Genomic DNA, 12133 nt, shown 5'->3' with positions numbered 1-12133 from the left:
CCTCTGGTGTCAGCCCCCCCCCCCCCCTCTCTCTCTGGTGTCTGAGCGTTACTGTGCAGGATGCTGAGCTCTGGCTGTGCTTCAAGGAACTGACCAATCCTATTTAATAGAATGCACCTCCAACATTCTGAAGCCGAGAAACCTTGTGTGGTTGGTCACTGAACCTGGAAGTACGTGATGTCAATTCAGGAGATGGATATAGAGAGCAGAAATGCCTCAGCCATGCAGTCAGCTTCAGAATGTTGGAGGAGCGTTTTATTATATAGGATAAGGTACCACAATGGAATGCACAGCTTTTCCTATTCTCTCTGCTTTTGTAACTGATAAGTCATAATAAGAAAGAACATATTACTTCTTCTTAGAAACCTGTTGCCTGTAAGGAAGGGGGTTCACAGAAGAGACCACAGGTTCAAGAACTTCCAATTCCTAACTTACAGAAAGAAGTTTCCTTTATTGGAACTCAAAGAGTCTGTGCCACAAAAGATACCCTGTCTTTCTATTAACAGAAACTGCTCCAAGCCAGAGATCATGAACTTCAGAGTGTGAAAACTTTCTCAACCCTCCCTTTCCCCTTGTTTTGCTGGGCCTCTAATTTAAAAGGCTACTTCCCTAAATCTAGGCACTGCTGCCAGTGCAAAAACAGAGCAGAAATGTGACTTGTCCGTGCTGACCTCCTCAACACACTGGCATTTATTGCACTGTCCCTCATACATGTACCTTTTCCAAAACCTTGGCTATACGGGTTCCAACTTGTTCAAAGGATTGTGGGGGGTGTTTGTCTTTTCCAAGATTCTGCAAGACCTGAAGAAAGATAAAGATATGGCATAAACAACCCTAGTGGAATTGGATCTTTTTTTTCTCCTCCCAATCTGAAGGTCCCTGCTTTCAAAATTCAGCCAAGTTAATCTCTCTATTTAATTTTATGGCTGGTAAGAGTCCCTTAAAAAGGAAGGGTCAGATATGACCTGCGTCCTAGCCAGCTCCTGCGGGCACAGAGATCACCAGTATGGCTAGCAAAGGCCACATCAGAAAAGTCCTTAAAGGGGGAAGCACAATAGAGAATATACTGCTTCACCGTTTATTTCATTTGATAGCATGCTTTGCAGTAAGTTCTAAGTTAGGTACAATACAAAACCAACATATCACCATATGTATATTAAATCCCTCACAGCAATAAATGACACTACCTACCAAACTGCTCACTAGCCCCTCCTCCACCCCCCCCCCCCTACCAGTCTTAAGCAGAAGTCATCTATATAATCTGTGAAGCTTGGATTTCAGGGTTTAGTACCGCCAGTCTGCTGCTACCCATTAAGGAGTTAGCTTTCTTAGAAAACTGATGAGAAGCTGCAGCATTATTTCAGACAATAAAAGTATGTGCACCTCTTTCAGCTGGCTTTCCCCAGTGTAGTGTATATTAGCCCGATTGGAGACTCCATACAGGTGGTCTAGTGTGTGCATACTGGCAGCTAAGTTGGCGTTACACAGAGGTTCTATACTCGGTTCCTGCAGCTGTGTCACAAAATCTATGTGCTCTGTAATACTAGAAAGTAAACAAAAAGAAAGACACTTTTAGTACAGGAAGAGAAGGCTTTTATAGTTTGAAAAGATTGTTTCTGAAACGTGATGGATCTTATTCGCAAATGAATACAGAAAAGGAATCTTTATTGAATAAGGCCCAATAAGTTTCACTTAAACTTTCTTTGTAGATAAGGCAAAAAAAATCATGAAAGCTTGGTCTAGTAACAATGGTATATATCTAACATCAAAGAAGCGAATCACACCCCTCCCCTTTATACAGTCTTGGGTCAGCACCACAGTTATTTTCATGTTCACTCAAATATCCTTTCTAGAGAGCTCAGAGGCTATTTTCACTTTAGAAACTACAATACCATAAACAGATCAATTTTCAAATGATGAACCTCTTATGATAGAAGACTGACTAGATGCAACATCCACCGGAAGCACTAGTTTTAGTGCTGGTGATACCATGTAAGTGAGACTTCCACAACAGCATTACCATAGGAAGAGCCATATTGGTGGTGCTGGGTTCAAACACCACTCACAGGGGTGGCAGTGTCAGCGATACCGGGGTGGCAATGCTGGTGATGCAACTGTCCCAGTGCAGCAATGTTAGTGATATCATTTTGTTTTAGTCATTCAATTTCAGAGGAAATGCAAAGACATCACAATGATCTTTGAATTTCCTCTGAAACTGAATGACTAAAACAAAAGAATATAACAAATATGGATGCAACAAATTGAAATAAACCTAGTCCTCTAACCAAGAAGTTTCCTTTTCTCACAGTAGCAAAAGCAAAGAGTAGATCAAAGAGAAAAATGAAATGCAATATACATTATGGGTCTACACTGTTTTCTTTTTCTGGGAACTTTTTCTTCTTATGATTATCCCTTCCCAAAGTCCCCCCCCCCTACCTTTTTATAAGACTCACTTCCCTGTAGTTCAATTACATCATCTACCTAATGCACCTAAGATGCTTATGTGAGAAATCCAAAAAGGCACTTATTTTATAAACAGAGAAAAATATAGGCAGATAAAGACCATATGGCCTAGCCAGTCTGCCCATGCATGCCACCTACTCTCCCTATCACTCCCTTACAGATTCTATGCACTTGTCCCTAGATCTCTTGAATTCAGACACTGTTTTCGTTGCCACCACTTCCACTGGAAGTCAATGCCATGAATTCACCAGCCTTTCTGTGAAGTATTTCCTCTGGTTACTTCTATCTCCTTTCACCATCATCCTTTGCCCCCTCTCAACTGAAAGGCTCAGCTCCTGTGCATTTATGCCACGTAGGTAGTTAAATGTCTAGAATATCTCCCCTCTTTCCTCCACAGTATACATATTGAGATCTCGGTAGGCAATCTGGAGGTTTGGACAACAAATTGAGGATGTATCCTAACCGGACTATTTGAAGAACCCACTGGTCGGAGGTTATGAGAGGCCACCTTTGGTGAAAAAATTTTAGCCTCCCTCCAACTGGCAAGTCGTCCGTCATAGACACTTTTATAGCAGCTATGCTTTGCTGGAGCGTCAAAGGCTCATCCCTTGCTTTCGCTGGGGAGCAGCAGGGGCCTTGGGTGCAAGCTATTGACAAGAACAAGCACGCTGGGGCTGAGCCTGAGCAGGCTGGCGAGCCGCAGGAGCGTACCTATGCCTAGAGAAGGAAAAAGGAAGAACTCCGCACCTACCAAAATACCTCCTGGATGAGGAGGTGGCAGCAGAAGATGTCCAGTGGGACAGAGAAGACATAGCCTCAGTGTGCTTTTTGATCTGGTCAGCGACCTCTTCAACCTTTTCTGAAAAGATTATCCCCCCAGCAAGGGGCATCCGCCATTTTCTGCTGGACCGAATGGTCCAGATCTGACACACGCAGCCATGAGAGTCTGTACATTGCTATATCTTGAGCAGAGATCCCAGGGGGCCTGCACAGCAGGAAGCCTCGAGGCAGGTGGAGACCTACTCGATGCCTCACTGATCCCAGTTTCTCTGGGTCTCTTAGTAGCCACTCCTACCTCGACTCCCGATGCTTCCTTCAATGTCGATGCTGACCTCGATGCAGACGTCGAAGAGCCAGACCAAACTCCAAAAGTTTTTCGCGTTGAGTTTCTCAGAAAATTAGTGTCCTTTTCTTCATACGAAGACAAAGAACACAATTTGCCGATCTACACTCGGGCCCGAGGCACTGAATACACCAAGAATGTGTATCAGTACCCGAGATGGTACAGTTGCACCGGAAGCAACGCTTTAAGTCACTGGGAGTCTTCAATGACATGGAAGGGAAAATGGCTCCTGTAAAATCAAAGGTCACTATTGTGCCTGAAAAAAAGGAAAAGGCATAAAAATTGTATAACCATTCGAGAAGACCTAAAAGAGGGCCCGCAATGACCAACAAAGAAAACCTATAAGCAGGAACAAAAAAACTAAGATAAGGGAAAACTCATTTTTGTTTTTAAATAATGAAAGAAAATGAATACAGAAAGTTAAAAAAAACAGCGCCAAAAACGCGGTAAAGGCTCTTCTCGGGCGTGTGAGGAGCAACACACTACACAGCTGCTGCCTCTCACAGAAAAGAAGAAACTGAGAAGATGCAGGTACGCCATGGTCGGGAAGGCGCTCTCTGCATGTGCGGTGAGACGCGGCACGCACCCTAGAAGGCTTTCAAATTTTTTCTTTAGCTGGATGATTTGCCGATTCTCGGGCAATGCGGATCATCTACCCACCTGGGAGAATGGTAAGCTTGCTTGTCCTCGTATAATGTTCTTCACCCCCTAAACTGTGCCATTCCCTTGAGTTTATGCAACCCAAATGCATGACTCTGCATTTTTTAGTATTAAATCTTAGCTGCCACATTCTAGATCATTTCTGTAGCTTTCGTAAGTCCTTTCTCATGTTATCCACAACATCAGGGAAGTCTACTCTATTGCAGATTTTGGCATCATCCACAAAGAGGCAAACCTTACCAGACAGCCCTTCAGCAATATCACTTACAAAAATGTTAAAAATGACAGTCTTGAAAACCAAACCTTGCAGCACACCACTGGTAATATCTTTTTCCTCAGAATTTATTTATCTATCTAGATATCCATCTGTTCTTATATCCCACTATTATCCAAAAAACAAGTGTTGGTTCAAAGTGACATACATTTATCAGTTAATTGATATTATAATGGTGCGTTGCAGTTACAGCCTAGTGTTGCAGAAAGTTGTGGTTGTATTGCTGAGCTTAATTTACCACTACCCTCTGTCATCTTCCATTCAACCAGTTCCTAATTCAAATCAGGTCACTTTATGGCCCATACCATGATTTCCTTTGGAGAGAGTGTGATTAGGGATATTCCTTTAAAGACCTTAGTAATCCTGGAAGTGCATGAACTTAAATAATATTTTCTCTTGATTAAGGGTCAAGAAAATTTGGGAAAAAAATCCCAACATAGAGTTAGTCCCAATACCACAAATTTACATGCACAAATTTCACCTGCTCTAGAAAAGGTGTTAAGACCCCACCTCTGCTCCACCCCTGAGTACGCCTATTTGCAGATTGTGTAAAAGGAGCCACACAGTTTCTATGCATGTATTTTCAACATGCATATGAACTGGCACAATTTCATAAAAGCCATTTTCCATGTGTAAAACAGGCTCTATAGTAGTAACAAGATTTATAAAATTACCTTCTTAAGCTTCCAAAGCAAACGTCTAGATTTCGAAGTTGACGCAAGACAGCATAGAGCAGTGCCAATAGTTCCCATCAGCCCATTCCTCTGCAGTTCATACAACTATCAGATCCCACCAGGTGACAGTACCATGCAGCTCTGGGAATTACTCTATTGCTCTTCAACTGCTGGACCATGTATGGCATAAATCACCGAGGAGGTGGACTATAGGTAAATGAGCTTCTGAGTGCTCAGGGCAAAAAACACATTCAAAAGCAGCTGAGGTTTCCATTCAGGTTCGATTCTTTATGCAAATACAATCTTCTATTCTGTAGGGCAGAGTTTCAGCAGTTCAAATGGTCCAGATCTGAAAATACCTATGTGGGTCTCAAACTCACACCCTCTTTCCTGTTGGATCCATGAAGGTGTCAGTTATGTGAAGGATACTTACTCAATATTCTTAGCGGACACTCCAAGCCAAGTGCTGGCCACTGTAGAGAGCTCCACCCTGTGGAGTTTTAAACACTCATCAGGACTGGGCCAACCCAGGCTGCGGTAGTCGGGCTTTTTACCTGCAAAGGAAAGTGCAGTAATCAAGTTGTCTCCTTTCAGTTAAACATTTGTCTGATCATTACTCTGTCCTTTTTCATCTCCTCTCCATCCCCAGGAGATATAAATTCAAATAAGTCACTCACACCAGAAACTATCCCTGTTTATCTTGTCCAGAAGGACATGTTATTGCCATGCAGTCTTTCGGGTGCTGTCTGTTTACAAAAATTTCCCCTGGAAATGACCTCAACTCAAGCTGATCCTGCTTCATTTCAAAGGATACCTGCTTACCCCTTAGGCTGTAATCATGTTTAGAGAGGAACATAAGAACATTAGAACTAGTGCAATTAAATTAAATTAATTTTAATCTTTCGACATTTTAGACAACATTTAATTATTTAATCCAAGTAATCCATGGAAGGTGGCTTTTTGCTAACTAGTGATGTCATATGACATAATTATATCTCATTTAATTTAGAAGTTCACTTTAATGACATTCAACATTCTTTTCCTTTAGCACATGTCTGCAGCAGACTTCCATTTCAAAGCAAACATGAGTGAACAGTAAATAGCTGTACTGAAGGAGAAATTAGGTCTTACCCGAATTTTGTTTCCATTAGTCCAGTGGTTCCCAAACCTGATCCTGCAGGTATCCCAGCCAGTCAGGTTTTCAGGATATCCAAAATGAACATTCATGAGAGAGATTTGCATGAGGTGGAGGCAGTACATGCTCTCACATGAATATTCATTGTGGATATCCTGAAAACCTGACTGGCTGGGATGCCTCCAGGACCAGGTTTGGGAACCACTGCATTAGTCCTTCCCACTATACCAGAATCTATGGGATAGTTGTGTCTATCAACCAACAGGTGGAGACAGAGAACTGAAAACTGAGCAACATCTCTCTTGGCATCCTGTCTAGCTCCTCAGTATTCACTTAGACATGCTGTAAAAAAAACAAAAAAAAAAAAACAAAAAAAAACCACAACTCAGAATAAACAACCTTAAATTTGCTAACCTAAAGCTAACCAGATGAACAAACATGTGTGATCTCTCATCTCTGGATAACTTGTACAGAAGACATAGGAGCATAGAAAAATGGAGGTAGGTAAAGACCATATGGCCTATCCAGTCTGCCCATCCATGCCATCTGTCTCCCTATCACTCCCTTAGAGATCCTACGTAGTTGTCCCAAGCTCTATTTAATTCAGATACTGTTTTCATTGCCACCACTTCCATCGGGAGGCCATTCCACGAATTCACCACCTTTTCCATGAAGAAGTATTTCCTCAGGTTACTACTGAGTAGGAAGCACCATGTAAGGTGACAGTCATTATTTGACCATTACTTTGCCCCGACTAAACATCTCAGAAACCTCAGGCAGGCCTCTGGGATATTGGAAAGGATTAATGGAAATAATACCATCAGTTAAGATCTAATTTCTCCTTTTATTACATGCTTCCCACTATTCAGTAATCTGTGGGACGTTCAAAAGCAATCCCTAGACTGAGTGGGATCTTGGCACTTCTGCTGCCTTGAAGGCTTAAACCCCAAAACTGGCTTACGAATGCAAGGCAACATCCACCGTGTAGTGCTCTGCTCAGACAAATGGTGAACGAACCCACGAGGGAGGGAGCCACGTTGGATCTGGTGCTCACAAATGGGGATAGTGTGTCAAATGTCCGAGTGGCTGCACACCTGGGAAACAGTGACCATCAAACGGTTTGTTTTGATGTAACGGCTCATGTGGATGGCGGCCACTCTAAACTCAAAGTCCTGGATTTCAAGCGAGCTGACTTTAACAAAATGGGAGAATACCTGAGGAAGGAGCTGATGGGCTGGGAGGACATACGAGAAGTGGAAGGACAGTGGTCCAGGCTAAAAGAAGTAATAAACAGGGCCACAGACCTTTATGTAAGGAGAGTAAATAAAAGCAAGAGAAAAAGGAAACCAATATGGTTCTCAAAGCAAGTGGCTGAGAAAATAAAGATTAAAGAGTTAGCGTTCCAGAAATATAGAAAATCTCAAGAGGAGGAACACGGGGAGGAATACCGGATGAAACTGAAAGAAGCCAAGAGAGAGGTACGTCTGGCGAAGGCGCAAGCGGAAGAACAAATGGCTAGAAATGTAAGGAGGGGAGACAAAAACTTCTTCAGGTATATTAGTGAAAGGAGAAAGACTATAAAGGGAATTGTGAGACTAAAAGATACAACAAAACGCTATGTAGAAAATGATGAAGAAAAAGCCAATTTGCTAAATAGATACTTTTGTTCTGTTTTCACTGAAGAAAACCCTCGGGAAGGACCGAGAGGGACTGGCAAAAGTACACCTGAGAATGAGGTGGATAGAGCACCGTTCACAGAAGAGAGTGTGTATCAACAACTTGGAAAGCTAAAGGTGGACAAAGCCGTGGGGCCGGACGGGATCCACCCCAGAATACTGAGGGAGCTCAGAGAGGTTCTGGCGGGTCCTCTTAAAGACTTGTTTAATAAATTCTTGGAGACGGGAGAGGTTCCGAGGGATTGGAGAATGGCGGAGGTGGTCCCTCTTCACAAAAGTGGGGATAGGGAAGAAGCTGGAAACTACAGGCCGGTAAGCCTCACTTCGGTTATTGGAAAAGTAATGGAAGCCATGCTGAAGGAAAGGATAGTGAATTTCCTGGAAGCCAATAAGTTGCAAGATCCGAGACAACATGGTTTCACCAAAGGGAAATCGTGCCAAACGAATCTCATTGAATTCTTTGACTGGGTGACAGGAGAATTAAATCAAGGACGTGCTATGGACGTCATCTACTTAGATTTCAGCAAGGCTTTTGACACGGTTCCCCACAGGAGGCTCTTAAATAAACTAGACAGCCTGAAGATAGGACCCAAAGTGGTGAACTGGATTAGGAACTGGTTGACGGACAGACGCCAGAGGGTGGTGGTAAATGGAGTTCGCTCGGAGGAGGGAAAGGTGAGTAGTGGAGTGCCTCAGGGATCGGTGCTGGGGCCGATTCTGTTCAATATATTTGTGAGTGACATAGCCGAAGGGTTACAAAGTAAAGTTTGCCTTTTTGCGGATGACATCAAGATTTCCAACAGAGTGGACACCCCGGAGGGAGTGGAAAACATGAAAAAAGATCTGAAGAAGCTAGAAGAATGGTCTAACGTTTGGCAATTAAAATTCAATGCGAAGAAATGCAAAGTGATGCACTTAGGGAGTAGAAATCCAAGGGAGACGTATGTGTTAGGCGGGGAGAGTCTGATAGGCACGGATGGGGAGAGGGATCTTGGGGTGATAGTATCTGAGGACCTGAAGGCGACGAAACAGTGCGACAAGGCGGTGGCCGTAGCTAGAAGATTGCTAGGCTGTATAGAGAGAGGAGTGACCAGCAGAAGAAAGGAGGTTTTAATGCCCCTGTATAAGACGTTGGTGAGGCCCCACCTGGAGTATTGTGTTCAGTTTTGGAGGCCGTATCTTGCGAAGGATGTTAAAAAAATGGAAGCGGTGCAAAGAAAAGCTACGAGGATGGTATGGGATTTATGTTCCAAGACGTATGAAGAGAGGCTTGCTGACCTGAACATGTACACCCTGGAGGAAAGGAGGAACAGGGGTGATATGATACAGACGTTCAAATATTTGAAAGGTATTAATCCGCAAACGAATCTTTTCCGGAGATGGGAAGGTGGTAGAACGAGAGGACATGAAATGAGATTGAAGGGGGGCAGACTCAGGAAAGATGTCAGGAAGTATTTTTTCACGAAGAGGGTGGTGGACGCTTGGAATGCCCTCCCGCGGGAGGTGGTGGAGATGAAAACAGTAATGGAGTTCAAACATGCATGGGATATGCATAGAGGAATCCTGTGCAGAAGGAATGGATCCTCAGAAGCTTAGCTGAAATTGGGTGGCGGAGCAGGTGGGGGGAAGAGGGGGTGGTGGTTGGGAAGCAAGGATAGGGGAGGGCAGACTTATACGGTCTGTACCAGAGCCGGTGATGGGAGACGGGACTGGTGGTTGGGAGGCGGGAAATACTGCTGGGCAGACTTATATGGTTTGTGCCCTGAAAAGGACAGGTACAAATTCAATTCAAGGTAAGGTATACACATATGAGTTTGTCTTGGGCAGACTGGATAGACCATGCAGGTCTTTTTCTGCCGTCATCTACTATGTTACTATGTTAGTGCTTGGCAAAGGTATGCAGCGTCGACCATGTCGCTGTATGCCTTGTATAATGAGTCCACAAGGCCCGAGGAGCCTACTTCCCCACAAGCAAATAAGCTGACGCGATAGTCTCCTTCAGCCATCTAGTAAATGTCAGTGTGGAAGCCATGAGACCAAGCCTCTGCTTACCAAAAAGCACAGTCTGTCTGATTTGCAAAACTCATTCATGAATTCCAGATATCTAATGAAGACTATGCACATGAAGAAGCTTCAAGGAAGAATACGGAGCCTCTTCATCCTCTCTGCAAAGGATGGAAGCACCACAGATTGGTTGAGATGAAATGCCGATACCACTTTTGGAAGAAAGGAAGGGACCATGCAGACAGAGAGACTCCCACCTTTGAAAAGCGAAGAAAGGGATCCTGACAAGAGCCACTAAGAATGCTGTCTTTAGCGCAAACTATTTCAAGGAAGACTTCTGGAGTGACTCAAAATAAGGCTTCTGAAGAGCCTGAAGGACTAAATTAATGTTCCACTCTGGACACAGTGTACAAAAAGGAGGCCACAAGGGGCCTGCTTCCCACAAGAATCGAATGATATCCAGGTAAGCCACAAGAGATGTCTTTTGTAGTGAGCCTTTGAAACAGGCCAAAGCTGCAACCTGAACTTTTAGAGAACCCAATGTCAATCCTTTTGAAGACTTTCCTTGGCAAATGCTAGGATGTGAGTGAACTGAGCAGAGATGGGAGAAAGTCTGCGCTCAGAACACCAGCCCTCTAATATCCTTCACACTCTTGCATATGCTATGGATATACATCATTTCCGAGCCTGAAGCAAAGTAGCAATGACCGAATCAGAATAACCTTTTCATCTCAATCGAGCCCTTTCAACAGATAAGCCACAAGACCAAAGGGCACGGATCCTCCATGAGCATCAGACCTTGCTTCAGTAGGCCATATACCTGTGTAAGAGGGAGAGGACCCCTGTCTAACAGTCAAAATTAAGTCCATGTACCACGGCCTCCGGGACTACAAATATTATTTGGCCCTGGTGCAATGCGATCCTTTTCAACACATAGCCTACCGTGGGCCAAGGATGGAAGATATACAGTAGATGCGTCTCTAGCCAGGTCTGCATATGAGCCCTTTCCAATGGCGCCACTTCCATTGCCACAGTCATTGACCGCAGAACATGGACATAGTCCCAGACCCTGGAAGAAGACCAATCTGTTGAACCAGCTTCAACCTCCTGCGCAAAGTAAAGAAGATCCTCTCCTGTGCTGTGTCAAATAGAACGCTCTGATACTCCATCATCTGTGATGGAGTTAGTCTACTCTTCTTGAAATTGTTCATCCAACCCAATGACAGTAGATGGACAATTTGTTGCCGCCATACTGTCTAAATAGAACAACACACAAATAAGCCAGCCATCGAGATATGGGTGAACTCCGATTCCCTGGCACTGAAGAAAAGATGCTACTACTACCATAACCTTGGTAAACATTCTTGGAGCCATGGTGAAACCAAAGGGCAAAGCCCAGGACTGGAAGTGACAGCTGAGCACTGCAAAACGTAGAGACCTCTGATACAACGGCCATATGGCTATATGCAAGTACGCCTCCTTGAGATTGAGAACAGTGAGAAATTCTCCTGCTTTAACTGAGGCTACAAAAGCGGGACACTTGGAGGCAGCTGTTTAAACCTTTGAAATCTAAGACCGGATGAAAGATGCCTTTTTTCTGTGGGACAATGAAGTAGATCGAGTATCTGCCCTGTCCCTGTTCAGCCTGGGGAAATGAAACAATGGCCGAATGCCAGCAAGGAATCTATGGTGGCCTGAACCTCAACTGCCTTGATTGCCTTTCAACAAGGAGACTGCAATAGAGGAGAGACTGGGTGGGAGAAGTCCAACTTATAATCTTCTGTAAGAATATACAAAACCTACTTTTTAAGTATATTAAAAGCAAGAAGCTGGCAAAAGAATTAGTTGGACCGCTAGATGACCAAGGGGTAAAAGGGGCACTTAGGGAATAGAAAGCCACAGTGGAGAGATTAAATGAATTCTTTGCTTCAGTCTTCACAGAGGAAGATTTGGGAGCGATAACGGTGCCAGAAATGGCATTCAAAGCTGATCAGTCAGAGAAACTGAATGAAATCTCTATAAACCTGGAAAATGCAATGGTGCAGTTTGACAAACTGAAGAGCAGCAAATCGCCTGGACTGGATGGTATTCATCCCAGAGTACTGACAGAATTGAAAAATGAAC

General features: G+C 43.8%; 1 protein-coding gene across 2 annotated transcripts in view; it reads right to left on the bottom strand.

Annotated features, from left to right (window-relative positions):
• TTC17 (tetratricopeptide repeat domain 17) overlaps positions 1-12133 on the bottom strand; it is a 194194-nt gene that overhangs the window by 13802 nt on the left and 168259 nt on the right. For both annotated transcript variants that reach the window (XM_030200804.1, XM_030200805.1), the window contains exons 21-23: positions 5628-5748; positions 1384-1543; positions 718-801 (exon numbers count right to left, since the gene is read on the bottom strand). In XM_030200804.1, coding sequence (XP_030056664.1) covers positions 718-801; positions 1384-1543; positions 5628-5748 — 365 coding nt within the window. The remainder of the gene's footprint in view (positions 1-717; positions 802-1383; positions 1544-5627; positions 5749-12133) is intronic.

Source organism: Microcaecilia unicolor, chromosome 4, assembly GCF_901765095.1.
Source record: "Microcaecilia unicolor chromosome 4, aMicUni1.1, whole genome shotgun sequence".
In the NCBI taxonomy this organism is placed as follows: Eukaryota; Metazoa; Chordata; class Amphibia; order Gymnophiona; family Siphonopidae; genus Microcaecilia; species Microcaecilia unicolor.
This window is presented reverse-complemented; position numbering and strand designations above follow the sequence as displayed.